We start from the raw sequence: 27,190 nt of genomic DNA, 5'->3' as shown, positions 1-27,190 counted from the left end.
TAGTGAAGCAATCAGGTCAGTAAACGGGCAATCTTATCACTAGATTTAAAGTAAAGTATCTGATGTTTAATCTAAATACTATTATATTAATAACAACTGGCTATCTAAGTATTTTAATAAGTGACATAAAGTAAACTTATATATTCAGTTGGCTAGGCTAGATTATTAAAGGATTTAATAATCCTGCCTTAGATCATTAGAATTCCTAATAATCCGGCTCATGGATCATTAGATTATTAAATGATCTAATGATCCGTGTCTAATTGGTTGGTCGGTCCGACGTTTATCCGTGACTGTCTAACCTGTAGGCCCATTGTCGCGACCATAAGAGCCAGGTCGTGACATGTAGCTCTTATTTGCTGATGCCATGTCTCTATGCGTAATGACAATCTATATGGCTGTATTTCTGATCTGAAGCAATGAATATGAAATACCTAAATCACGAAAGGCCGGCATACGAAAAGTAAACTTCAACGAGCGTCTATTTAATAAGTCCTAGACTCTAAACAACTCCCTGGATTAGAACTTTAATGACGTTCTCGTGCCTCTCCCGCACCAACTGAAAAGCATCCTTTGTGTCCTCAAACTTGAATCTGTTTGTGACCAGTGGCCTCACGTCGATTTTACCACTAGCGACCAGATCAACGGCAGTTGGATAGCAGCCCGTCGTGTAGCGAATCGAGCCACGGATAGTCAGATCACGAATGCACGCGACGGTGATTGGAAATTCTACAACCTATTACTGAGTTAGAAACGCTTTGACTTGGGAACATATCATGTAGGGGATAAAAGCCTTACCTCTTTGCCCATGCCTGCTTGCACATACGTGCCTCCTTTCTTTGTCAGGTGAACTCCAGTTGCAATGCAGCTTGCAGCGCCCGTAGCCTCAATCACAACATCCGGACCGTCTCCCAGGTCGAACTTCTCCTTGATCATTTTTGCCAACTGTTCGTTCCACTCATTGTCGGTCTTAACAGTTGCTGGCTTCTGGGGAGGCAAGAAAACCCCATCAGCGCCATAGCTTTTCGCGAAATCCAGTCTTCCCTGGCTGATATCTACTCCAATCACCTTTTTGGCACCGTAAACTTTGGAGACCTTTTGGCAGAGGACGCCAATGGGACCACAGCCGAAGACAACGATAGTTTGGTTGGCTCGCACGTTGCCTACTTTTGTCATTTGAACGGCACAAGCTACTGGTTCGACCAGAGCTCCTTGCTCCATATCCATATGATCTGGAAGAGGAATGCAATAGTCTGCCGCGACGATGTAGTATTTAGCGAGAGTACCATCCCACGGTGGGGTAGCAGCAAAGACTGTGTCGGGGCACAGGTTGTAGGACCCAGAGCGGCAGTAATCACAGCTACATAATAAGCTAGTTAGCAGATGTTGCTGGCGTTGAGTGTTTTAAAAAAAACATAAACCTACTGTCGACACGGTACACCAGGTTCGATGGCGACGCGGGTTCCAACCTTGAGGTTTTTGACCGCAGAGCCCACTTCCACAACAGTTCCCGAGCTTTCGTGTCCCAAAATTATGGGCGTCGTCAAGACAAAATCTAGTTTACACATTAGCCCTGGTAATGACTTCCATGGCTAATTTCTCAATCATAAGCTACTCACCTCCGATTCTGCCGTTGTCATAGTAATGCAAATCCGACCCGCATATCCCAGTCTGGGCAATATGAACTCGAACATCCCAAGCATCCCTCAATTTGGGGATTGGTCTCTCTTCAAAGTCTGCATTCCCAATTGCTTTCAGTACAAAAGCCGGATTCTGTCCCTGTGGTGATCTGTCAGTTCAAGTGAAAGACCGACAGATGTGAAGCTGTTCAGGATCTCACAGTGGTGGTGGCCATATCGAAGGGTGACAAAGCGTTGCAATATCAATTGTCGGTGATAATCTCAATTCTAGAACGGATGACTAGAGTTGAGGTCTTTATGATAGCTACGGTATGTGGTGTTGAAATATTCTTTATTAATTCCATTGAATGTACTGAAGCGGGTGACGGCGGTCAATAACCATCGGGCAACACATCGCCGGAGCTCCTCTCACGGACTTTTGCACCCCGGCGGACTAGCGGGTTTTCCATGTTAGGTAAATCTTGAACTCCGGCTCTCCGGGGAAAGTGGTCCGATTGTAATCGCTTTTATCTTTTCGGGTGGTGTCCACCGCGATGTCAACCTCAAGATCTGACAGTCGGGGGTTATCTGCCGTGTTCATATGAGACTTTACATACAAGAAGCTCCCTCTCAGATCCCGGAAATATTCGTAGATTAATCTCGCTATCCTATATCAGTTATTCCTTCAAACCGCCTCCCCATTTGTTCTGAAAGCAAATCTTATAAGTATAGAAAGGAGAGGCATAACTGAACAATCTACATTTTGTGGTGCAGAAGCACTTCAATTCGCAATAATGAATCCTTCGAACCCCACTTTTCATGGAGAGAGCCCATCTCCAACGCTGTCAAACAGCGTTTTGAAAATGTTTGACATGACTGGTAAAGTTGCTATCATCACTGGTGGCTCGGGAGGAATCGGATACGAAGCAGCTCGAGCGCTTGCAGAGGCAGGTGCCAATGTTAGTTTACACTGCGCTTTAAAATTTACCATTGTATGCTCTTGCATCTAATGTGCCTCCAGGTTGCTCTTTGGTACAGCCGTGCCACAAATACCGACGAACTCGCGGCTACAATTGAAGCAGATTTCGGCGTAAAAGCAAAGGCTTACAAGTGTTCGGTTGAGAATTTCGAAGAGGTCCAAAAACAAACAGCTGCTGTAGTCGCTGACTTCGGCCGACTCGATGTCATGATTGCAAATGCAGGCATCTCCCGTCCAGCAGGTATGTAAAATTCTCATGCACTTCTATTCTTTGCTTAACACGTACTTCAGGTGGTATCGATGACCCTATTGAAAACTGGGAGCAAGTACTCGCTGTAAATCTAGACGGAGCCTACTACTGTGCTAAATTGGCGGGCGAAATTTTCCGAAAGCAGGGATCCGGAAGCCTGATCTTTACAGCATCCATGTCTGGCCACATAGCAAATGTCCCACAGCGTCAGGTAGGTTCTAGGCTTTATATCTGCTCCACCAACTGGTGCTTCAGAAGCCCTGACAAGTTTTTTTAGGCCTGCTATAATGCGTCTAAAGCCGCTGTAATTCACCTCGCAAAATCTCTTGCAGTGGAGTGGGCAGACTTTGCACGCGTGAATGCCATCTCGCCGGGCTATATCAAGACTCCGATATCTGCCGGGATTCCTAAAGGATGGAAAGAAGAATGGTTGAGCCTCACGCCAATGAGACGCGAGGGTGATGCGAAAGAGCTGAAGGGAATATTTTTGTACCTTGCGAGCGACGCTAGCACTTTTACCACTGGAGCAGACATTGTGATAGACGGAGGATATTGCTGCCGGTAAATACTCAGAAGGGAAGATTGGAATGAAGGTGTTTTTAAATGTACATCAAATTCTGCGACATACATGCTGTACAAATGCATCTGGCTAAGGCCGATAGGCTGATGTGGAATGTTGAACTTGGGCTGGAGACTGTACAGATGTTGGCTTGGAGCTGAAACAGACGCAACTGTGATATAAATATCGGAGGGGTGAAGACGGCGCCCTAGACCGAGCAGCTAGCTTTCAACGGATCCAATTGCGAAAACAGGGTCTGAGATATCAGTCATATGCAGACATTCGGTTCATAAAGTCTGTGATGGTCGATTCCTGCCTAGCATCCACACAAGTTAGCATATAACTTTTGTCAGAGATGGACCAAGGCTTCCAAGACTACGAGGGGTGACTTACAACGCGTTAATACGATCGAGTTGTGCAAAATCCGACCCAAGCTCTGGCCACATCATCGGATATAAGCCGGTCAACTGATCCTGCCATGACTCTTGTGTTGGTTCGTTTATTTCTTCTTCATTCGATATATATGATTCGGTCAGAGATGTTACGACGCGAAGACACCGACTCGCTGTAGGATTGAGCCGCATCATGGATTCTAAAACCCTGATGGATTCGCGAATCTGATCACGCCATGCTCCCGCCATGTCGGACTGCGGATTATTACGAAGACAGACAATGGGAATAAGAACTGCTTGAAACAAAAAGTATAGTCCGTACCAGGAAGCCATCATTGTCTGGGAATTATTAAACCAGAAGCTTGAAATGAGTTCGACCGATTCCCTTGATGCATCCAGACAACGTTGAAAGGCGAGATCGATGCTTTCTGGGTCATCCAAGTTGTCCTGGTCTTGTCCCCACTCTGAGCCTGACATGGCCCGTCTAACGAGAAATGGACGGTACGCCAGTATGCGCAAGTTGCGATACCGCCATTGAAGTGTAGCATGGCAGAAGGCATATTTGGGAGGCTGAATGGCGTGTGGCTGGAAATAATGAGGCAGTGAAGCCAGCCATGGGCATATTGATATATCGTCCAGCGTACTCATTTCTTTTGCTGTTGGAAAAGTGTTCGATATCATCCTTTCGTAGATGTTGCAGGTAGCCATATGAAACGAGCACTGGGCTCTTAAATGTGAGTATACCGTGGTTGTATCTGCTGGTGGCGGTCTTTGGGTTGTTGATATTGTAAGATCCTAGATTATCAGTCAGCCGCGCGCATTTCCTGAGACCAGCAGCGATACTCACAGTGTCGTGAACATTTATAGGCAGTTCAACGTCGACTCCACTTTGTGGGAAATCGAACGGCCTGGAGAAAGTAATGATGCTTCCCACATCAAATACATACAAACACCACCAAACTCTGCGTCTCATCTCTACGACTAGAGGGTTTAGCTGCCAGGCCGAGAACTCCTTATGGAGGCCAATTCCCATAGCTATACGTCGTGCCAATCCGTAGTAATTGTAACTCGAGTTTGGTTTGTTTCCCATTTGTGCATAGTTCGACATTAACGTCAAAGCCTGGACCAGGACTAGGTTGCCAGTTTCCAACATATCAATCGAAAACCTCGCCTTTGCTGCCTCAAACAATCCAGTATGAACATCTGAACGTTGCGTAGCAGTAGACCATGCCCCTAGAGCAGCCACAACATACAGCAGGACCTGCCAAGCATTTCCGCTGGGTCGCGGTATTATTTCCATGAATTGAGCTCGAAATGTTGCCTCATGTACTATGGGATATGAGCGATGGTAGAGCGAAAAGTAGTCGTCGATATAACCGTCCAATGCAGACAGGGAGGTGAGGGCGAATGGTATTGTGGATACCCTTGGGCTTGTTGTCCCAGAACGATGGCTATTGTTGCCTACGGTGATGCGTAAAAGTGCAGCCCCTGAAGCAACGCCTTCAATAAGTTAGTGTTTGTCTGCATTGAAAAAGAGTAACCACGTTTCGGAGAGAAAGCTATACCGAGATAACCGCTGCCATCTACATCGCTGGTCAAACTCCCCATTCCGTCAACAAACTTTTGTCCGCCCTCTTGACCACTTCGTTCATCCCATTCAAAGCTCCCCGATGTTGGGGGCGTTTCGAGGGAAATCATGATATCTCGATTCGACCTCGACAGTCTATCAGTGCATGGTGTATGTAAGTTGTGATGATTTGGACTCGCTGTATGAGCAATCAAGGTGCAGTACTCCGTCTCCGGCGCATGTGTATCTCTGGAGCGCGATGAACCAAAGTATTCTTGAAGAGATGGGTTCTGCTGAGGAATGGCTGCATCTGCCTCGTTGTGTCTCTGATACTCTGTGGGTTGAGAGGGAGGTGGAGATGGTGTTGCTGGCTCCTTGTCCAGTATATTGACTTCAGGGAGCGACATTGAAGATACATTGGTGTTCTCGCGGTTTTGGCGTGACTGCAATTCCCTCAACAAGATCTTTGCTCTGGAAAGTTCTTCCTCGACTTGTGTCAGATGCCTGCGAACTAATTAGTAAAGCACCAGTCCTAGATAGATATCTATGCAGCCGATCATACCTCCTCGTCAACGGCGTCTTGCCCGGCCTTTCGTAGTCACATACCCTACGGTATTTCTGACATGACGAACAACGAGGAAGCAGCCTATCACACTTCAGACGCGCAAGGCCTATCACTAAGTTGCTCAAACGTCCTCGGGATATGGATCTCTACCTTGGATTTCTTTCTGCTGCATTCTTGACAAGCTCTCCGAGCAGAAGCTCCACCTTGCCCGGGTTCCTCCGTTTGACCCGGCTGCATTCTTAGTGAATTGTAAGGTGATTGTGGTGATGTAAGGGATCTGCGAATACTTAACATGTAAAACGAATCCAGATCAAAGTTCGGACATCCTTTTCCGCTTCTTAGGGTGCGTATTAACCTGTACGGAATCCGAAGTCCGGCCGTTGCTGCACAGCCACAAACTATTCCCTTCTATTAGCCACACAAACTTTGTCTCTCCGCTACGATGCTAAAGACTCGCTGTAGCTACGGAGAGGTAATTGCAGATATTGCACTACTGCCACTGCCGATTTACGAGCTTGCATAGCGCATATCGCTCATCTAGATCATGCTGCCCTCTAATTGTTACAACAAGGATACGATTGCCCCCTGGGCTAATTGGCTAGCCACGGAATCTATACCTATATGGAGCCACACCATCGCAGTCAGTCTTAGACATGCGAAAAGTCGCGAGTGAGCAATGAAACAAAGAGTAGTCCGTCTGCCTCTCTACCCATTTATCAGTCTAAAAAGATTGATCTACTGAAAATATGCTGGATAAGATCTTCCAGTTTATTAGTCAACTGCAGACTGAATACGTATAACGAGTTGGCTCAGAGCCCATAAGTCGGATATAATAAGCCCGCACTGGAAATACAGTCGGAGCTAATGACGCTAAATTATGATTATCAAACCCACAGTGCATCAATCAGAGTTACTTCCCATCAGGTTTGACATCTTGAATAACGATATAGAATATTGCTTCTTCTATGAAACTACTAAGGGTCATGTATTTGTGTATCGCGTATACAAAGAAGTTTCGGTCGGATATAGTATTGAATAGTGCGGAGATTTAAAATCCTCACTTCGCAATTCCGTATTTACAGGGTACGTCTTGAATATATAAGAAAACGCAATCTATCTCTCCTCGTTTTTTGAACATATCTATCTGTACTTCTAATGATATATAAAAGAGGCAGTCTTCCACTTGGTCTATATATCTATTTGCATTGACCCTTTTATAATGTACTTTACACTGCTAGCCGGTGCTTTACTCTTTGCAGATTTTGGATCCGCATGTTTCCCAAATGGACATGCGGCCAAACATCTGGTTGGTTGGACACCACCACTTGTAAAGCCAGAAATTCGACGAGTTCCTCGCCCAATCCAAAACAAAATCGCGATTAACAACGTCAGAATTTTTGATGGCTACGAGATTGGCGAACTCACCACGATCGTTATCGATGGAGATGTCATTGGAACAGACGCTAGTGGTGCGGAATGTGTTGATGGACTTGGAGGTGTTTTGCTCCCAGGTCTGATTGACAGTCACTGCCACCCCCTCACACTAGAGCATCTCGGACAAATGAGCAGCTACGGCGTCACGACTGCGATAGGCATGGGATGCTCTCCTGAGCCGGCATGTAATACTTTGCGAAACCAAACCGGCCTCACAGACTTTTACAGTGCCGGGGAAATCGCTACTTCGCCAAACAGTACTCACGCGACGCCTCCGACGGGTCCTCCAGATCTCATCTCAAATGCAAATCAAGCGCAGGAATGGGTGAATCAAAGGGTTGGCAATGGCTCAGACTTTATTAAGCTCATCGCAGAAGCCAATGGTATGACCCAAGCCGAGCATAACGCTATTGTTTATCAGGCACATCAGGCCGGGAAGCAGAGCACGACACATGCCTCAGATATTGCATCTTATAGGCAGGCAGTCATATCCAAGACAGATATAATCCAACATTCAGTCAGCGACCTATTATTACCAGTCGATCTTGTGAAGCAGATCATTGCCAACAACCAAACTGTTACGCCGACACTTACTGTTGCTAGAGTCGTGAACGCAAACCCGCTGTTCAATCCTTCCGGGAACGGCAGCTTCCACAATGCAACCCTCAACGCCGGTATAATGCACAAGGCCGGAATATCTATTCTAGTTGGAACCGATTCAAACCTCTTGAATGCAGGAATAAACGTTGCATATGGGTCCTCTGTGCATGACGAACTTGAGAATTTGGTTAGTGCAGGTATGACGCCAGCTGAAGTGCTGCGGAGCGCTACAATTCTTCCTGCCCGCCAATTTGGTTTGAAAGATCGTGGTATAATTGCGCCAGGGTATAGGGCCGATTTACTGCTGATCCAAGGAAACCCGTTGCAAAATATATCGACTACCAGAAATATCTTGCGAGTTTGGAATGCAGGGCTTGAGTATACACTGGCATAATATTCGTTGTGACCTAACTCTTATGGGCGCAGGGGCCAGCCGACAGACTCAGAGCTTAGAGAATTACACTGCTACCACCGATATCTCCTTAGCCGCAATAGCCGTCCTACAGTTTAGGCAGCCACGGATGAATAAAAGGCCAACAGACTACTTAAAACATTGAAACATGGAAAACTGGGAATACAAGTTACCGAAGGAAATTGGCAGTTGACTTTCCCGTATATACTCGTTTAAATACATTATATAGTCGGGTTTTAATACAGCAATCGGATTGGATTCAGCCACTACTTCATCCTTGCTACGTGATGAGACAACAGGCTTACCTACCTGGCTGCCCACTGGCCTGGCAAACAAGCTATCTTGTAACGTTTGGTTATACCTTTTTAGCTAATGAAACAAAAATCAGGGCAAACAATGCCAACTGTGGCATCCATGCCACAGCTAACTAGTTGTAGGCGATTAGTGTTATGAGACAAAAGAAACGTATAATCAACTCCCACACTAGTCTATAGTGGCTTATCAATGATCTTAGACCACTATAGGACAATATTTTCCGTTCTCAGGATGTATTTACTTATATGTTTTGTCTTTGGCACCTATTTTTTTACCTTATTGCAGTTGACAGCATAATAAGCAAATAATTCACTTAAGTGTAAGTGTGATATTGCTGGGCGCAGTGCATCATGTGTGCATGATGAATCAGTGACTGTTAGTGGGCGCTTGGATTAGGAAGATACTTGCCTTTTCCGTTTGCTAACCGCACTCCACTACAAGCACAGTCTACTTAACCCCGCTTGAAACCAAACACGGCATACTAAGTGCTGCAAAAAACTACATCAATAACTGAAGGCAGTTTTTTAGTAAGAAGCCTTTTTACATGCTACGATTAAATCACTTGTTTGGTTCCTTTTATTCCAAATCAGGTACATGACATATCCAGCACCAAGCGTAATATCGCGTGACATTTAGTTTTGGTTACTAAAATCTTTCCGCCAGTTCCGCAGATAGTAGTAATACAACTGATGCAAAAGACAACAGAAAATCATGACCTCATTCGCCTCTACTTGTATAACTAGGTCAGAAATTCCCAAAGTTGTATCAACAGGCAATTAAAAAGAAACAGTATCCCAATACAATCATATTCATAAGCAGCATTCAAAGTTCCATCCACCCAATGACCATCATGTCTCAAACGCAGACAAAATCAGTAGCTGACGCTCAAATCACCCTCAGCGGAAGAACAAACGGCCTTTTCCCGCCACAACTTCCTCCCGCATATACCAACTTAACAAAGTTAACGCGTGAGCAGGCCGGACATATCCGCCATATACACAATATTGTTTCCCAAATAGATGGAGAATGGAGATTCATGGGCACACAAGAGCCTGGCCAGGAATGGTTAGATGGTTACAGATATCAGCTTGCCACTATGGCATATGCCATTGCGGCGGCCCAATATCACCGGATGCCGGCTGCTCGATCTGTCTTTAAGCCTCTAATGGGCCGAATTATACATAAAATGCTAAGGAGGGAGGTATGGGGGTACTGGTTTTTGACATCCCACAGTGGATCTTTGGTAGATCCCGATCTCAGAGAACTACGAAAACCATGGGCAGACCCCATATGCAGAGAAAATATCATGGTGAGAAGCATTCCTTGACACTTTGGAAAAAGTCTAATCGTTATAGTATTCGGGGCATCTGCTGCTCATGACGGCACTATATGCCATGCTGTTTGATGACGACAAGTATGAACAGCCTGATAGTCTCGTCTTCAATTGGAACCCTGTGTACTGGGGATTCGGTCCCGAGCGCTATAGCTACAACCGTGCAACTCTTCAGGAAGCAATCATCAAGGAGATGGAAGCAAACGGATGGATTGGGGTCTGCTGCGAGCCAAATATGGTGTTTCTCGCCTGCAACCAGTTTCCCCTGTAAGTGATATCAAAGTCTGAGAAATAAATATTGTAAACTGATTGACAAAGTACCGCTATGCGAATCAACGATGTCCGCAATAACACCCAAGTTGCGCAAGAGGTCTTGGAAAAATATAAATCCGCATGGCAGAAAAAAGGGATGATGGGGAAAGATGGGTTACTCAGAGATGCTTACCGAATAAAGCAAGACTCTCCTGTCGATGCTCTAGACATTGGGTTTCCGGCTTGGGCCGCAGCTCATATGGCTTGGAATGTCGAGCAAATGGAGGATTTATACAACTCAATGGCCCATGGGTATTTGTCCAAGATTGGGGATCGGGTAAACATCAACCCGGACAAAGTTGCCCGGGCAATCAGGAAGCTGTCAGCTGAGAATCCAACCACAGACGCCGCGGAAATTCACGCCAAAGCACGAGCCTTGACCGCTAAAGAGGCTCATACTTATCCATCATTTATGCATCCAGTTTTCGGCTGGGTTATTGAATGGGCTGCTGAAATTGGCCCCTCTGAGGATCTCAACGGTCTGTTAAAGCATGCTGATCAATTCCTTGGCCCAAAATGGCTAGATGGTGGCCTGTATTATCCCCGCCACGATATTCAGTACGACGAGAATGACAACCACGTCTATGTCGAACCGTTTACTGGCAATGCGGGAATCGCATATGCGAGACTCACAGTTAAGCGTGGACAGGCGACCATGTGGGACAAACCATGGACCAGGGAGCAAGTAGGAACTATGCCATGGATTGACGGCGTCAGCCTTGACAGCGGAGTCGACACTTTATCCGGGGTTTGGGACGAGGGAAAGGGCGCAATGTTTGCATCTTTCCGAACTTGGCATGGAGAGCCTGCCCGCATAAATCCAGTATTCAACATGCTCCCGATTGGTCACTATGGAATTTACATCAACGGAAACCTTAACAGAGAGAATGTTATTCGGGCTTCGGGTGAAAGCATATCCATCAGCTTGGATGTTAACGGAAGCGACACTGATGTTGTGATAGTCAGGCAGTCAATTAACTGACTTTGTATTTGTTAGTTTTAGAAGTAGTTGGAAAACGGTGTTGAACTTTTGCCTCAATGGAGCGGAAACTTGCGTCATGCTAAACTGAAACAACACAAGGAGTAGCTGCATAATTAAAAATACCTATAGGTGCTATAGTTCAGCCGAGTAATTAAGAGATGAAGCGCTTAGTGTAGGGGATACAGAATTGAAAGGATCCTTAGTAGATCGATCAATTATGCTACATCGAGAAGTTTAAAATATAGGTCTAAAGATTAGAGTTAGCAAATTATACTGAGCAATAAGAAGAGCCCATACCTCCAATAGCCCATTGCCGGCTTAACAGTTTCATCGCCCCCCTGACATCTTCTATGCATGCCTCATATAATACAGAGTTGTTATCCTTCTGGAAGCCGTTGCAAGCAACTATGCAACGATACATCCAGTCCAGAACAAGAGGAGACGGGTAGCGTGGGGCAGATGGCCAGCAGTCCCGAATTCGATGGGCGACGGGAAGAACCACTTGCGAATTTGTCTCAATTGCCATGTTGTAATTCTTTCTATTAGCCTCCACAGGGCTCTCGGCCAATGTGTCAGATAATATCCCTGAAGATTCGGAATGTAGGGTTAACAGCGCACTGTACATCCGGATTAGCACCAACGGTGATGAAGCGTGGAACAAGAAGAAGAAAGCTAAGCTAGCATATCATCAGAGGGAACATAGCATACCTCCCCAATAGCGCCATGGGAGAACAAAATGCCGTGTCCGTGTCCGCCATCTCCTCATCTACAGTGAGTGACAAGAGTGAGCGAAGGGCGCGATCCAGTGCCTCCCTTTCTTCTGACAAAAAAGCTTCGTCTGTCGTAGGATCGCGTATATGCCGAAGAACGCGACCGAGCAAATGGGTTGCTTGAGCCAGTCTTGCGAATTTTCCCATCTTAACCTCAACAGGCGTCGAGAGCCTATGTGGAGGCCCGTTTATCCGTGTCTATTTTGCAGCAGTAAGCATTTATTGCTGTCTGCAAGTATTTGCAAAGTACAGCTCCAGAATTAGTACGTACCCCTTGATTCCAGTCATCGTCTGCCATAGGTAAGTATTGGAGCTGTATTGGATCTGGGGTACATAACGCTCTCCTAGGACAGCCAATGTTGATGTATCTTGATCATTTCATTTATCAGCCGACGACGTACGTGTCAGATAATATCGGGAAAACTTTGTACCTGTCAAGTATGAGCACAGCCCACCAAGCTCGATGCTTTTCTTCCATCACAACCCAATCGGATGCATCCTGGTTCCAGTTGAGTATCTCTCTATCCAGGTCTAGGGCCACTGCATATCTGGCACAATTGCCAATCGTGAGATATGCAGCAGGGTAAATACCGTTGCCGATCTCATAGAGGGCGGTTAATAATAGAGCCTGTAGTACCGTAATATTTAAAACACCAGCTTGCTCTAGCTGCACAAATGCCTGCCTAATCGAGATATATACTGTGTCCAAGGCTTGTAACTCATTAGATGATCGAGATCCTAGAAGCTGCATGCACATGGCAAGGAGAGAGATCTCAACGTCTGCTTCAACGGAACCATGTAAGAAGCTTCCGTAAAATTTGCTTCGGTTGATAATGGGAAACCATAGATGCACCGAAGCGAAATACTTATTTGCAATTTGTCGAATTTCGTCGGTGCTGGTCAAAACATTAAGTACAACAGACGACGGAGGTAGATGCCCCCTTTCTATGCTCATATGGCAGTCGTTGAATACTCGGCGGTCAAAAAAGTATGTCGCAGGAAATCGATTTATGGGAACGTCCAGCAAGATGCCCGGTGACAACTGAGCCTCTTTGGGTGAAGCAGGCATCGACCCAGGAGGATATTCACAAGGTCGATGAGTCCTGGTCAGAAAAGTTGTCAGCTACAACTGAATCCAAATGTAACCGACGAATCTCAGACAAGATGGTGTAAGCAATCGTATTTCTCTCACCTAGTGCACAATGAGCATTCGGGTAGCTCTCTGTCACAGCGCCTCTTGAGGCGTTTGCACTGTTGGCACGGGTGCATCGCAGGTCGAATGCGTCTTGCGGTATAGGAGACTAAGCTCTGCACCTCCATCTTCTTCTGATACACCGCTATTTGGAATCTGTTACTACTTCGTCGAGAAGAGATGCCACTGTTGTGGAAGAAGCGGCTGAACACGGAAAGTGCGGCGACTGCGGATGAGTGCGGTAGATATATTTCCCCGCGGCAGATTTTTTTCCCTATTTCCCCAGGTTTCTAGTTATTTATAAGACTATGGAGAAAATGTGGAGTTGTGTGGGGATTTGGGGTAACAAAAAATTGCTGGTTTGCGGAGTATACCAGTTAGGTTCACTTGCTCCCAATTCTCTAAACTACATCTGCCATAGTGTGATACTCCAACTGACGAACATGATGATTAGCGATCAGTCTATTGAGAAAGTCTATGGCCTACAACAGTAGCGCAGAGTTAGCAGCGGCTGCAGTTAGTGCCGAGTTTCCCCAGAATTTTGACAGTTCGTATAGCCCCAGGAAACATCAGATCCAGTGACTGACATAACATGGGGGCCGGACCTCTTATATCTTGATTCGGCATCTTCTCCATCATGTTGCCTCGAATACATCCATCACGAATTACAAGTTTTGTTAAACCATTACAATGACGGCCACAATTGCTACGTTTCTAGGATGCAAGGGACGAGCACTCCGCTTCCTTCAGATCCTGCTTATTGTTGCACCCGCGTTTATATGCTATGGCTTCGGACAAAATAGTGTTGGAAACCTCCTCACGATCGACAGCTGGACCGAGACGTTTCCGCGAATCGACACAATTCATGTGACAGGTGCCCAAAAGTCCAACAACACAACGGTCCAGGGAGCCGTCGTCGCTCTGTTCACAGCAGGCGGCATGCTAGGCGCCCTCAGCTGCTCGTATATAGGAGAAAAACTCGGGCGACGGAGTACCATCTTCCTTGGTGCTGTCCTGGTTACCATCGGACAGATCCTCGAGGCTTCAGCTTTTGGGCTACCACAACTTATTGTTGGACGACTCTTGCTTGGCCTAGGCGCTGGTATGCTCAGTGCCACGGTACCAGTGTGGCAGTCAGAATGTGCCCTGCCTCGAAGCCGCGGCCGACACGTTGTGCTTGTTGGCCTCTTTATCAGTTTCGGCTATGTTTTGGCATCATGGGTGAGCTTAGGGTTCTTCCAGATCAAGAATAGCTCTGTGGCATGGCGGGTGCCTCTTGCAATTCCGAATGTTTTGTCTATCACCATTATGTCAACCATTTACTTCATGCCAGAGTCTCCCCGCTGGCTGATGAAGCATGGTCGTGTCGAGGAAGCCCGCCAAGCTCTCTCTGCTTTACGAGACAGTTCTGGTGATTCTACCGAAGTCAACGCAGAAATCGGACTCATCGAAGGGGTGCTAGAGACCGCTCAGGCTAGCATTACCTGGAAACTTTTACGAAACGGTGGGGACAAGCTTGCATATCGGCTCATGCTCTGTCTCCTCATTCAATTCTGGCAAGAACTGAGTGGCAGCGCACTTGTAGCCATCTACGGCACAATAATCTTCCAGCAGAATCTCCAACTTGACAGTCAGTTGTCACGGATTCTCTCCGGCGCTGCTGTCTCTTGGAAGTTTTTGTCCGGGTTTGTCGCGTTTGCCACAGTTGACCGCCTTGGCCGTCGTCGTCTCTTCATGATTAGTGGCGTTGGCATTGGTCTTTGTATGATGGCACTGGCTATTAGCACATCGTACCCAAAAAGCAATCACGCCGCTTCGGTGGCTTCAGTCTTCTTTCTCTTCTTGTTCAATTTTTTCGTCCCGTTGGGCTTTCTCGGCGTCAATTATTTATATTGCTCGGAAGTATCGCCAATCAGGTTTCGCACCCCTATGGTCGCAATCTCGACGGCTAATCACTGGATGTGGTACGTGCTTTTGACAACTCCTATTAACTCTCGTTCATACATGCTTACACTTACTAGGGCATATGTTATTACAATGGTGACACCAGTGGCCCTTGAAACCATTGGGTACAAATATTACATCATGTTTTGTCTCGTGTGCGCTACGATTCCTCCAACGGTATATTTCATCTTTCCAGAAACAATGGGACACAATTTGGAAGATATTGAACGCATCTTCCAAGAGGCCGATAGTCCCCGCCAAACCGTTGCTCTCGCTCGACAATTGAAGCACACTACCCACGGCTTGGAGATCCTGACCAAAAACAATGGAGCTATGGCGGAAACCGTGGAGAATGTAGAAGACCCTGAAAAGTAGAGGAGAATGAACCGGAATCTGAACGTGACAAAAATATAGTAAGCCGCCAGTGCCAATATCAGCGCTGTATAGGGCTACGCTTGAAGATCAAATAGCAAAGTAGATCAACATAGATGAGCAATGAATGCAGGTTCAAATACGGAGTATATTTCTTTGATACCAGTCTTTACATGTGCATTTATCTTTTTATCGCCATGCTGTAAAGTAAACCTATGATCATAATAACATACTATATACGAGAAGTTTAAGTAGTATTAACAAACGGTCACGAATGTAAAGGAACGATTAATTAAACTGACATCAATAGTTCAATTAAACTATACGTTCCTGCTCTGTGTATTTCCTCCTTTCCAAAAGTCGTGGTATATGTTTTAGAGAATGTTTTCGTAAACTGCAAATAACCATTACACAACCAATTATTGTACTCAACTCATGAGGAGGGTATTTGATACTAGGGTAAGCTTAGTGCCGAAGCGCGGAAGGCGCGGAAGGTATGTTGAAATGCGGAAAATGCGGACATCGCGGTGGTGCGGTAACTCGACCGCCATTAGCTCATTTTAGAAGAATCGCACTAGAACTCCACCAAGGTCTTCTCCTCTTGCTCCGATCCTGATCCGAGGTGTTAAGCGGGTTGAGAATCCGGAGAAAAAGAGTGGGGGTCATTCGCCGGGCATGTTGGTGTGTTTATATAAGTCATGTAAGCGCATCGTTGTAGTCGATTTCAAGCCGGGAGATTTAAATTTGTCCATTGCACGAAAAGCAGTTTCAGGAATTACATTTCAAACATCCGTCCAGCACAATAGCAAGCAGAGAAGCTACAATGCCGCTGTACGACGTCGAATACGTTACCCCTTTAACTCCTCGACAGCAGGAGCTCCTCGCCAATGCCTTTACTACCGTACATTCGAAGCGGTTCAACACTCCGCGGTATTTCATCAACGTTCGCTATACGGATGTCAGTGACCAAGTCGTCTTTCGGGGAGGCATCCGCAGAAAGTATAACCGTCTCATCCTCCGCACCCGAGCTGGCAGCAACCGCTCTAGTGAGGAGTACCTAGAGCACTGCAAAGACCTTGTAGGCGAATGGGAGAAGATTGTCGGCAAAGATGGCGAGATGGGTCTTCGAACAGTGTGGGTCAATGGGACTTTGACCCAAGCTCTAGAAGCTGGAATTGGAAGACCAAAGGTATATACGATCTAAAGTGATATTGAAAAAGATACTGACAACTTGCTCTGATAGACTGGAGAGGAAGATAAATGGATAGAAGAGAATATGGCTCTATTCAAAGAGCTAGCTGCATCAGGAGATGAAGACTTTATAGAGTTAATGAAAGAGCTTGAAGTACGAGGGAAGCTTTAGGAAATGCAGATGGCTGGAACTCAGTTTGTCACAAAAGAGCATCTAGAGTCTGATTTATCTGGTTATCACCAAGGATATTTAGAAGGTCTTTGTTAGTCCAATTTGAAGTCTTACCCGCGTTTCTGGCCGCGCATTGAAACTCGACATATTGCAAACCCCAGCACTTTCAAGATTAGGCACATTGTCGACACTATCCAATATTGACGGCTATTAGTTTTCCCCGACCTACCACAGGCGGAATTAATGGTTAAAAACACTAAAAGTAGTAAATAAATCGGTTTGGTCAAAAGGGTCAATCCATCCTGTATGCCAGTCTTCTGAACTGTTGGTGCGGCTCTGGTGATAGGTCTTGCTGTGAGCTGCATTTGCTGTAGTAAAGCTAACGGTAGGTAAATCCATCTCGAGATTGAGATTAGCGAGGTGATGTTCAAGAATAGCAGCATAATATGCAGCTAAGTGCGCATCGTCGACTGCTGAGATCTTGAGCGCTTGGACGCCCTGTTCGAGGATTTGAGATAGGTCGATTGAGGTGTTCTCTTCACACGATATAATTTGTCGAAGGCCCAATATTCTTGCTTTAAGTAAGAAGACACAAGCAGTGATAAAACGATGGAATGTACGAGCCGGGTGAAACTTCAACATGTTGTTATGCGCTAGTTGGATTCCTCGTCTAAGGATTTGATATGCGTCGTGAATAACATCTTCAATGAACGGGTATTCAAGTTGCTCTTCTATGACCATTGTTTGCATTCGTGTATTTGTAGGAGAGTCCGATAAGCTGCCGCACTCCCTAGACGAAATCTGCATTGCCACAGCATGTATAGCCGGTGAAATGGTATACATTCTGACATAATGGTATTCAACAAAGAGCAAGTCCCGTGGTGAGCTCTCTGTTGTCTCAGCACCAGGCTCATCAGGAATTTGGCCTAGGTACTTGTGTCGCCATTGACTCAAAATAGGTTTGAAGTGTTCTATCAGCTCGATATGGTTTCCCGCCAACAGCAATTCTCGCATATTTGATGCAGACGACATCATTGAAGCATGTACGGTTTTGGTAATCCTGAGTAGGTCGATCCAGGCTTCTATCGTTTGAGTGGAGGGTCCCGTTGCTCGGCTGAGGATAGACTGACTGAATGGTAGCGGCAGTAACGAATGAAATCCAAGTCTCGCTGCGAGCAGAGTTATGTAGATGAATAACAAGTCGCACACCTTTGTGCGCCGCGCTTCTTCCACTGCATCCGTTTCAACTCCTACTCTCTCTTCTTGCTGGCTTCTGAAAACACCCAATTCGTGAGCCAGCATATGAGCCGAACCCAAGATCATCCAAGACATGCGATCAAATTGCCTACAGGGCTCGATAAAGCCTTCAAGCCAATTGGGTGATTTTGTATGCAGTGAATCATCTGTTATTGAAGGTTCACCATCCCACTCATCATGCGAGTCCATAAACTGCATTGCTTGCGGATACCATTCTGTCAAGAGTAGCAACGCTTCGATCGTGCCAAGAGATCGGAGTCGACGGTTAGAGGCTCTTCCTTGTCCCAGTGAGATCTGCTGCAAGAGTTGTTGAGTATGATGCCAAAGTCTATCATGGATATAGTGTCCTTTAGAGATGGAAGCCGTTCCAGAGAGAGTGTGATATCTGGATGAGATCATCAAAATTGTCAAACAGAGAAAAGGCTCTTGTGAAACAAGTTGACTGTGATTTGCGTGATCGGCAAAGTAATTTGTTAAAATAGGAGATTTTGGAGATAGGTTTTCGAAGAACCTGTTCTAAACTCAGTATCTGAATATTGATGATGAATTGGGAAAGGGGAACTTACGCATCGACGTAATATACTGCCTGTTCTGCAGAGAGCAAGCCCATCCTGACAAATTTGTACGAGGCCCATGGGGATGAGGAATCTATATTAGCGTTGAAGATCCTCCCAAGGCCTACAGATGAAGGATATCTGGGACTTTCAAGAGATATATGTGCCCCTTCTGCGGCGGCCTCGAACAATAAGTTCAGGGGATCGTTCCCCTTGCAGATGAGAGTGTTTATGACGATATTAGTCAAGCGATGGTCTGCTTGCAGCAAACCGGCCGTGGTTGGCAAAGCCTGGCTTTGGTGCCTAGTCGAATCAAGCGGCGGATGCACCAGACCATCCTCGATATGAGAACATCTCAAGCCTTTGACAGTTGAGTCTTCTTGCATGAGACCGGATGAGGGTGATATCAGTTGGCTATATCGTGACATTTGTGAGACTGGAGAACGGGTACTGTTCGTGTGATGACCTTGTTCCGTTGGTTCTCCCGATTGAGTTTGCTCGACATTGGCATCATCTACGCGGTAAAGATCAGAATTGGATCTACTATTTTCATCGCCATCGCTAATTGGTATATCAGGCTGGAGGTTGGCTGGTTCTCTAGATAAATCGCAGGCCGCTGCGTATGTGCCTGATGTTGCAGGAGAGGTGAGATGTGAATCTTTTACTCGATGTAGACTGGTATTGCGCTCTTCACGGAAGACGCATTCGCGGTTTGCACGACGGCATTGCGCACATGGAGGTCCAGAGAAGGCGTACAGGGATTGATCACCGCCACCCAAGTCGCAACGTGTCTTTCTCTTCCGACATGCTTCACAAGCCTTATAACCCCTCTTATACAGTCGGGTCGGTGGGTGGCTTTGTTTGAGTGTTTTTGGCGCCGATGGAGGCATCATAGCTTAGTAGTCGATAAAAGTATTGGGAAAAGGTAAATTCAGAAAATGTGGAGGGTTGTGTTCTGTAGTATTTAAGTAATCGCGCCTCTACTACGGTAGCTGACATATAGCCGCATCATCCTCTAACTAGGAAAGCCCCCTGAGCGAGTGGCTTAGTGTAGCATTATGCTGATTTTAGTACAAATGGAAAAACCTAAACGGAATTTTTTGAAGTTGGTAAACCTGTGTGGTCTATAATGTAAGATGAACTAAAAGGCATAAAACAGCGCTTGTGCACTGGAATACAGAATACAGCGCGTTTAGTATAGGTTGTTTCATTGTGAACGACACACCACGTACATGTATGCTAGTTGCATTTATCCACGCGTAGACAATAGATCAGGCGGTCAGTATTGTATTGTCTATTTTCTACTAATACATCTCCTAGTTTCTTCTTATACCAATGATGTTAATCAGACATAATAGCATCAAAACCTTTTCTGTTACTATATAAGTAATATACGACATTGTCAGTCCAATTGAGCGACCATTTATCTAGCTAGATCTAAACCAGCCACGGCAACATTTACAAAAGAGATTAGGTTCTGAAACTCAAAGGAATTTATAAAACAACTGCGTATATATATTTCATGACTCTCATTTAACAACTCTTCAAAACATTGGATACCAGAATCAATGCTCCAAAGCTTGGCAGGAAAGAGATGAATGTTGTGTTGCGCGATATTACTTATACTGGTGGCGATCCCCATTCCTTTATCTGAGTTTCCATTTTCTCTTTTAGAGACTCCAACGGCAAGGGAACCAGCTTGCTAATGTTTAATTTAGTTTTGAAGAGAGGGTTACCACTCCATTGCATTGCTTCGGTCGTAATAGACTCTGGATTGTCAATGGTGGAACAGATAAAAGATGCCCAACGTTTCTTGGAGTACTTCGAAGCTTCCACTTCTGGAATAAGAAGTGAAAAGTTGTGTGGCATGGCAGAGTACTGCTCTAAAACAACGGGGACACCTTGAGACGCCATTCGTTGCGCCACAAACATTCCTTGATCTGCTAGGCATTCTTCTCCCACGCATATCCATGTGGGGGGTGCACCGCTCCAATCATGTGCGGTGACAGGGGACACCAAAGGATTCATGAGAGCATTGTCATTTGCATAAACATGATGTCGAGGTGGATGAGCAGGCCAAATTTTACAAGGATCGAAAGTCGTAAAAGGCGGGCCTCGTGCGGGTATAATGTCGTATTGTAAGTTAGATTCGCTATCCAGCGCTCGAGTTAGGTCATTATATGGGGATAATATGGAAACCCCAGCAGGAACTGGCAAGTCTCTTTCTTGGCCATCCCAAGTCAGTCTACCCGACGCATTTTTGGACCCCTCTCTGGTGATCTCCAAGATAAGTTGAACCAGGGCAATGGCAAGGTTCCCCCCAGCGCTGTCACCGGCGAAGCATATGTCACTGGCTGCAACTGGAGCGTGCAAGCTGCCAGCAGGGGGATACAGAAGATATAGATATGCTGCTAGACCCTCAATCAATGCGGTTGGGAAAGGATTCTGCGGCGAAAGTCGATATCGTACGGCGAGGCATCGCCCGCCAGTATCCCGGGAGAGCTCATGAGTAATTCGTCTTGGTTCTCGCCCCATCCTCCTGCGAAAGGTATTAGCGCAGGATCAGAAATAGACAATGGTGAAAGTGGTACCAGAACTGCCCGCCGTGGAAATACAGGATCGTAGTTTTATTTTTGACCCCACGCATCATTGTCGCATACAGCCTTTCGGGAGTGTCTGTGTCTGAGGCTGTTCTGTCAGAACTGGGACGATGACATATCCACTCCATAGACACCGAAGGTAGTTTTATGTCTGGAATGCTTTCTTGACCATCGCCGAGATTTCTAATTGCCTTGAATGCAATAGCAATGATATTTGTCTCAAATGCCAGAGTTAACTTCGTCGATACAAGATATATACGCTCCTGTACATCCACATCTCGTAAAGAGTCTTGTTGGCAGTCAATGAGTCTCCCAGGCTTCAAGTTACTTGTCGATGATCGCACAAGAGCCAGAAACACTGCAGTCTTTAGGTCAAGGAGCGTAGCAGTTGGGGAGAGCCGCAAACAGTGAAGGACGGCTGCTTTAATCAGCACTATAACATACGCGAAACTCGAGTAGGCTGGCATTTTTGCTCTAGGTTTACCAAGAGCACTAGGCAATTCTAGACTTTGTTCAGAGAAATGAAAGAGATTAGTTTGGCTCTATATGGTTGGTGCATTGGCAAATAGCCAAAAGGTTCGGGAGAGCAGACCTCTACAATCTCCGTCGGATATCCACGGAGACCAGCGTGGTTAGCTTCCAGAAATCTGGGCCGACGGAGGTGCCTCCGCCGGGAAATATTCCTAGCATCATCAATTGACCATGCGCTAAAACAATTTCGCCACAGCTGTCCGAAGCATACCTGATATACCAGAAGAGATAATTGGATTTTGCAAGCGGCTAAGCACAGAAACGTGGATCATTAAAAAAGTAAGTGCTTGAACTTACGTACGCTCCGTCGGGACCTCCAATGCTTCGTCGCAGTTCCCCAGAAGAGCCATTACCCCACGGGGAATGTGGATAATGATCTGGGGCACCAAAGCTTTTTAAACCGATGCTCATCGTTCCAGACCTTGTCTTGCTTCTCTTGAAGTATATTCACTTCAAACCGAATACCTGCCTCTTTGTCATAAACTTGGTGAATAATTTCTTGTTTATCATGGCCCAAGATATCGAGACAGAAAAACCCATAGTCAGGGAAGTGTCCAAAATTGCAGAAGAAAAGCCGGCCTTTGCAGATGCAGCACTAAGCTTTCTGCATGAAGTGGGAGAGTTAACATTCACGGAAGATGAAGAAAAGAAACTTGTTCGAGTCGTTGATTGGATGATTTTGCCACTGCTGGCCGCTGTATACTTTTTACAGTTTCTGGACAAAAATCTCAGTACATTTAGATCCTCCCAGATTCTCTTCCAAACCCTCGTTTTATCAGAAATCCTAACCACGATTTAGTCAATTTTGCGAACATCATGGGCCTCGGAAAAGATACGAATTCTACACCATCTCAATTCTCTGACCTTGCACTAGTATTTTATGTCGCTTACCTCGTTAGTGAGCCATTGAGCAGCTTTCTATTACAGAGGCTGCCAGTGGCGAAGCTTTTAGGCATAAACGGTATATTACACCTTCAATTGTTAGAAAATTTCTAATTTGGTACTCCAGTCATCTTATGGGGGCTGTGCCTGGCCTTGAATAGTGTATGCAAAACATATGCTTCACTGGTCGCATTGAGGGTGCTGTTGGGAATTTTTGAAGCTTGCGTGTCGCCCAGGTATACAAGTTCTAAGATAGCTACCAGAACTCGAGAGACTGATATTTGTCTATTCTAGCATGATCATAATCAGCTGCATGTGGTACAAGAGAAGAGGTTTGCGCCATCCACTCAAGTTTTTAACCTATTTTTTGACATGCGCGCAGAGCAACCCCTCCGAATCGGCTTCTGCTGTGGGACAGTCGGACTTGGCATCATTGTTGGAGCATTATGCTCTTATGGCTTCCAGCATTACCACGGCAACGTTTTCAAAAGCTGGCAGGTAAGTTTCTTCATTGAGAGTGTAGAGTGATTTTTTAACCTTTGTCTGTGGCAGATCATGTTTCTCGTCTTTGGCCTTGTCACTATTGCGGTCGGCATTTTGCTGCTGATATTTTTGCCAGACAATCCAATGACCTCGCGACTGAGCAACAGACAAAAGGCAATCGCCATCATCCGACTGAGAAACGATACTACAGGGATTGAGAATAAGACCTTCAAACTTTCGCAATTTCTCGAAGCTCTTCGTGATCCCCATACTTGGTTAATATGTCTATTGACCACTGCCATTAACATACCAAACGCCGCCGTAAGCACATTTCAGGCAACGATCATTCAAGGGTAAGTGAATCTCGCTTATCTCGGCTTCCTCACTAACAGAAAAGCCTTGGGTACACTGCAACGCAAGCTGCCTTAATTAGCATCCCGAGCGGTGTCATCGGGATAATAGCCATTTGGGGGGCGTCATATACATCGTTCAAGTTCAACAATAGATCGGTGGTAATAATCTTACTAGTTGCAGCCGGAATTCTTGGCGGTGGTCTTATGGCTTTTTTGCCTAGCCAGGAGAAGGTTGGTAGACTAATTGGAACATATCTCACTAATACTATTCCATCAAGTATGTTCAGTTCTGCTGAGGGCTATAACTTTACGCTGACTTATTCACCAGCTACGCCAATTATTTACTCCTGGGTTGCCGCAAATATTGCCGGACACACCAAAAAAATCACAGTTAATGCAATGCTTTTGATGTAAGACTATCTTCCACGAATTTAACAACTTTGACTAAATTTTCACAGGGCATTCTGCCTAGGAAACATCATAGGTATAGCGTACGTAATTGGTGAGAAAATTAAGAAGCTGATCGTTATAGGCCCACTGACGTTCACAAACCCACCGGCGTATACTGCAGCGAAGATTACAATTGTTGCCGTTCTATGTTTTGCAGTGGCTATTGCGCTTCTTTTAGTCCATCTCTACCACCGAAATAATGTACGGCGGATGCTTCTCAGCTCCGGGGATAACAGCCAAGCAACTGCCGACAGTTCTTTTCTGGATCTTACCGACCAAGAAAATGAAAACTTCATAGTAGGCTATTGCCCTTTCTCAAGACGCAAACTATATCATAACATGCTGATTTTTTTCTTAGTATATACTTTGACATCTTTCAGAGTTCTTCAAAATTAGAGAGACTATACTTCGAAATTCTATCGTTGTTTGGTCCAATTGTACATTTTGCCACTGGATAATCCTACCGTTAAGCCTCTACCGGAGGGTTACTACAATCGGGTGAAAACTCTAGACTTCTCACTTATTTTGTATTACCTTCAAACAGTTGTGCCGGGTTGCGTTGCCGTTGCATATTCTCCCCAAAGGGTTGTATCGTAAAATCTTGGTGAATGCCTGCTGCTACTTGTGGAGGCTAATATGCTCGTGGCTCATTTCGTATGGTTAATCAAGCTTCAGACTGATAATGCTATTGGGGCTTTTTTGTAAGATACCAGTACCTTATTGAGGAACAAGATGTCTTCGTATTTGTTAGTATATATGCTGGAGACTTATTCCGTAACAATGACGCTAGATTTGTAATAAAATTAGAACAATGATATAGCAGATAACTAGCTAGTATACTGTGTGGTTTCTAATTAATAAGTCTTCCAACTTTCTCTATTCCTTAAGAGGGAAAGAAGGTGATTCCAACGTGTATTGAATAAGAAGTATGTAATTGTAATCAAGATGGCAAGTCGTCGGAATATTCGGACATTCCTCTTCCTACGGCCTTGCAAAGTCCATGATACATTCCAGTGAGACCATGTAGGATAGAGACATGTCCAGCTTTGCCACAACATGCTATACCTGTGCAATCTATGTCAGGATTCAGTCTGTTGGCATCATGTAGAAGTGTCAACTCACGGATAGTTGACTGAGTTGTGACCATCGCTGGAGAGGTACCAACTTGAACAGCCGCCGCTATTCCAAACCATATTCTTCAACGCGGCCTGTATTTCTTGGTTGTATGATAACGCTGCCTCTGTTTTTAAATTAATCTTGGAAATATCGTTCTGTAATAGTGGGCGGATGAGCTTAATAGCATGGGTGATCTGGTTTTCAAGGCCCAAAATGACGCTTGAATGTCCGCTAAACGAATTTGGGCCAAACAAGGCAAAAAAGTTCGGAAATCCATCCAACGCAGTACCTTTATACATCTGAGGACCTCCTCTCTTATCAAAGACAGAGTTCAAACTTTTTTCGTCTAATCCGACTACCATTAGTGGGTGGAACCAACTGCTTACTTCGAAGCCGTTGGCAAGGATAATAACATCACATGGTATTTCTCTTTCTTCCATCTGAGCTTCCGATGGATGTGTCTTCCGAGATGGCGCCAGGATCGCAGCGGTGCTGTTTACACTTTTGAGCCCCAGAGTAGTGAGTTCGAGCCGGGGATCAGATAGACTTGGGAACCAATCGGTGTCGAATATCCGGCGCTTGCAGCCGACATCGTAATTGGGGGTGAGAATTTGGTGATACTGTAAAAAGCAATGAATCAGCGCCCATCAGGTTGACCCATCTTGTTGTGTAGAGAAACCCACTTTTGTTGGAGCTGTCTTGTGAAGATGAGCAAGTAAATCGTCTCGTAGCTTCTCCCGTGCTCTTTGGCTGGACTCTGACGCGCCAAAATAAGCAAAAGTAGCATCAATTTGAATGGCGACAATCTTTCGAAGAAAGTTCATCAGACCGGGGATTGTGCTGAATAGTCTTGGCGCAAGCTTGTTCCAGCCTTCGTCCCCAAATGGTGGTGTTAATCTTGGAACAACCCAAGGCGCCTCTCGCATTACTTGGGTCACTCTCTTGACACCCCTTTCAGCAAGAAGTTTTGGAACAATCTGAGCCGCGCTGCATCCTGTACCTACCACCAGAACGTTCTTTCCAGAGAGGTTAACATTCTCATTCCATCTGGCTGAATGAAAAATTTCACCCTGAAACTTGTCATGGCCTGCAACATCTGAGGGCCAGCCTCGTGGTTCCACCAGGCCCCCAACCGCACTAACAAGTACTTTGCACCGTACGATCTCTGATGAGATATAGACCGAATCGGGGCCATCAAGATTTGCCCGCTTTTGCCGTTCTGCCGCAGAGAGGTCTCCCATACCAGGAACCAGATGGCGAACGGTTATTTCCCATTCATTCTTAAAGTCATCCCACTGACAGTGGACAACGTCAGAATTCAGCTGTATCTTGTCGATAAGCTGATATTTTTCGACAATTGATTGCTGATACCGCAGTATTTCTTCTCCACTAGGGAAGAATGATGACCAGTTCGGATTCTGATGAAAGGAAAACGAATAAAATATTGCTGGGCTATGCCACAGATGACATTAATCTCCAGGGTGCCGGCAAGAACTTCATCAAAAACAGGACTTACATGTCACATGCGACACCAGGGTATCTGTTTATCCACCAAGTCCCTCCAATGCCGGACTGGCGCTCAAAAAGACGAAACTGATCGAAACCAAGCTTATCTTTCAGTTGGCAAGCCATACCAATGCCCCCCATACCGGCTCCTAGTATGACCATTGGATAGAAGGTATTGTCCGAGGATCCATATCCCCGAGGTTTCGACGGTGCAAGCATTGTGTCAACTCTGGAAATATTCCAACAAACAAAGCAGTTTAATTGTAAAGCCCCAATCTCACAAAAAAGGGTTATCAGTCTATGGTGTAGATTGCTCCCTATATAACTTGGACGATGCATGTACATATCGTTCACTCTTTGACCTCAGCTCCCATCGCCTATTGCAGCAACCGAGGCATGCAGTAGTTATCTCCACAGGGCAGATTTCGGAGTCGTCTTGCGGAAAGATGGAACTCACGGAACCCGAAATGTGGTTAACTCATATAAGTAAGTATCGAA

The 27,190-nt window shown here is 45.6% G+C and overlaps 12 protein-coding genes across 12 annotated transcripts; 6 read left to right on the top strand and 6 right to left on the bottom strand.

Annotated features, from left to right (window-relative positions):
• Window positions 1–474: 474 nt before the first annotated feature.
• M431DRAFT_154434 (hypothetical protein) lies at window positions 475–1,937 on the bottom strand. Its single transcript, XM_024912906.1, has 5 exons — window positions 1,841–1,937; window positions 1,620–1,779; window positions 1,426–1,555; window positions 799–1,360; window positions 475–736 (listed from the first exon to the last, which is right to left on the bottom strand). Exons 1-5 carry the CDS (start codon window positions 1,853–1,855, stop codon window positions 503–505), a joined length of 1,101 nt encoding a protein of 366 aa, XP_024768631.1. The 5' UTR covers window positions 1,856–1,937; the 3' UTR covers window positions 475–502.
• Window positions 1,938–2,413: 476 nt separating this feature from the next.
• M431DRAFT_98490 (hypothetical protein) lies at window positions 2,414–3,413 on the top strand (the record flags this gene model as incomplete). The annotated part of the gene is made up of 4 exons (XM_024925056.1): window positions 2,414–2,578; window positions 2,641–2,839; window positions 2,890–3,059; window positions 3,126–3,413. The coding sequence occupies 4 exons, from the start codon at window positions 2,414–2,416 to the stop codon at window positions 3,411–3,413; spliced, it is 822 nt and encodes a 273-aa protein (XP_024768630.1).
• Window positions 3,414–3,671: 258 nt separating this feature from the next.
• On the bottom strand, window positions 3,672–6,168 carry M431DRAFT_500617 (hypothetical protein; the record flags this gene model as incomplete). The annotated part of the gene is made up of 6 exons (XM_024917934.1): window positions 3,672–3,723; window positions 3,801–4,594; window positions 4,647–5,299; window positions 5,365–5,870; window positions 5,929–6,020; window positions 6,082–6,168. 6 exons carry the CDS (start codon window positions 6,166–6,168, stop codon window positions 3,672–3,674), a joined length of 2,184 nt encoding a protein of 727 aa, XP_024768629.1.
• A 982-nt stretch (window positions 6,169–7,150) lies between these two features.
• Window positions 7,151–8,359, top strand: M431DRAFT_98544 (hypothetical protein; the record flags this gene model as incomplete). The annotated part of the gene is made up of 1 exon (XM_024925061.1): window positions 7,151–8,359. One exon carries the CDS (start codon window positions 7,151–7,153, stop codon window positions 8,357–8,359), a length of 1,209 nt encoding a protein of 402 aa, XP_024768628.1.
• Window positions 8,360–9,542: 1,183 nt separating this feature from the next.
• On the top strand, window positions 9,543–11,359 carry M431DRAFT_154428 (hypothetical protein; the record flags this gene model as incomplete). Its single annotated transcript, XM_024912905.1, has 3 exons — window positions 9,543–10,001; window positions 10,048–10,292; window positions 10,344–11,359. The coding sequence occupies 3 exons, from the start codon at window positions 9,543–9,545 to the stop codon at window positions 11,317–11,319; spliced, it is 1,680 nt and encodes a 559-aa protein (XP_024768627.1). The 3' UTR covers window positions 11,320–11,359.
• Window positions 11,360–12,474: 1,115 nt separating this feature from the next.
• Window positions 12,475–13,358, bottom strand: M431DRAFT_98752 (hypothetical protein; the record flags this gene model as incomplete). Its single annotated transcript, XM_024925081.1, has 2 exons — window positions 12,475–13,192; window positions 13,282–13,358. The coding sequence occupies 2 exons, from the start codon at window positions 13,356–13,358 to the stop codon at window positions 12,475–12,477; spliced, it is 795 nt and encodes a 264-aa protein (XP_024768626.1).
• Window positions 13,359–13,881: 523 nt separating this feature from the next.
• On the top strand, window positions 13,882–15,664 carry M431DRAFT_127057 (hypothetical protein). Its single transcript, XM_024912312.1, has 2 exons — window positions 13,882–15,245; window positions 15,303–15,664. Exons 1-2 carry the CDS (start codon window positions 13,972–13,974, stop codon window positions 15,598–15,600), a joined length of 1,572 nt encoding a protein of 523 aa, XP_024768625.1. The 5' UTR covers window positions 13,882–13,971; the 3' UTR covers window positions 15,601–15,664.
• Window positions 15,665–16,412: 748 nt separating this feature from the next.
• On the top strand, window positions 16,413–17,000 carry M431DRAFT_20899 (hypothetical protein). The gene is made up of 2 exons (XM_024913429.1): window positions 16,413–16,786; window positions 16,841–17,000. Exons 1-2 carry the CDS (start codon window positions 16,421–16,423, stop codon window positions 16,958–16,960), a joined length of 486 nt encoding a protein of 161 aa, XP_024768624.1. The 5' UTR covers window positions 16,413–16,420; the 3' UTR covers window positions 16,961–17,000.
• Window positions 17,001–17,009: 9 nt separating this feature from the next.
• On the bottom strand, window positions 17,010–19,684 carry M431DRAFT_524975 (hypothetical protein). The gene is made up of 2 exons (XM_024920597.1): window positions 18,784–19,684; window positions 17,010–18,728 (listed from the first exon to the last, which is right to left on the bottom strand). The coding sequence occupies exons 1-2, from the start codon at window positions 19,662–19,664 to the stop codon at window positions 17,201–17,203; spliced, it is 2,409 nt and encodes an 802-aa protein (XP_024768623.1). The 5' UTR covers window positions 19,665–19,684; the 3' UTR covers window positions 17,010–17,200.
• A 589-nt stretch (window positions 19,685–20,273) lies between these two features.
• M431DRAFT_545835 (hypothetical protein) lies at window positions 20,274–21,838 on the bottom strand (the record flags this gene model as incomplete). Its single annotated transcript, XM_024921186.1, has 2 exons — window positions 20,274–21,310; window positions 21,363–21,838. 2 exons carry the CDS (start codon window positions 21,836–21,838, stop codon window positions 20,392–20,394), a joined length of 1,395 nt encoding a protein of 464 aa, XP_024768622.1. The 3' UTR covers window positions 20,274–20,391.
• Window positions 21,839–22,410: 572 nt separating this feature from the next.
• Window positions 22,411–24,440, top strand: M431DRAFT_545830 (hypothetical protein; the record flags this gene model as incomplete). Its single annotated transcript, XM_024921185.1, has 11 exons — window positions 22,411–22,633; window positions 22,702–22,863; window positions 22,912–23,020; window positions 23,079–23,116; window positions 23,167–23,282; window positions 23,337–23,620; window positions 23,665–23,897; window positions 23,949–24,030; window positions 24,079–24,104; window positions 24,153–24,367; window positions 24,429–24,440. The coding sequence occupies 11 exons, from the start codon at window positions 22,411–22,413 to the stop codon at window positions 24,438–24,440; spliced, it is 1,500 nt and encodes a 499-aa protein (XP_024768621.1).
• Window positions 24,441–24,924: 484 nt separating this feature from the next.
• Window positions 24,925–26,911, bottom strand: M431DRAFT_98522 (hypothetical protein; the record flags this gene model as incomplete). The annotated part of the gene is made up of 4 exons (XM_024925060.1): window positions 24,925–25,135; window positions 25,193–25,806; window positions 25,870–26,638; window positions 26,703–26,911. The coding sequence occupies 4 exons, from the start codon at window positions 26,909–26,911 to the stop codon at window positions 24,925–24,927; spliced, it is 1,803 nt and encodes a 600-aa protein (XP_024768620.1).
• Window positions 26,912–27,190: the final 279 nt, after the last annotated feature.

Source organism: Trichoderma harzianum, assembly GCF_003025095.1.
Source record: "Trichoderma harzianum CBS 226.95 unplaced genomic scaffold M431scaffold_21, whole genome shotgun sequence".
NCBI lineage: Eukaryota > Fungi > Ascomycota > Sordariomycetes > Hypocreales > Hypocreaceae > Trichoderma > Trichoderma harzianum.
This window is presented reverse-complemented; position numbering and strand designations above follow the sequence as displayed.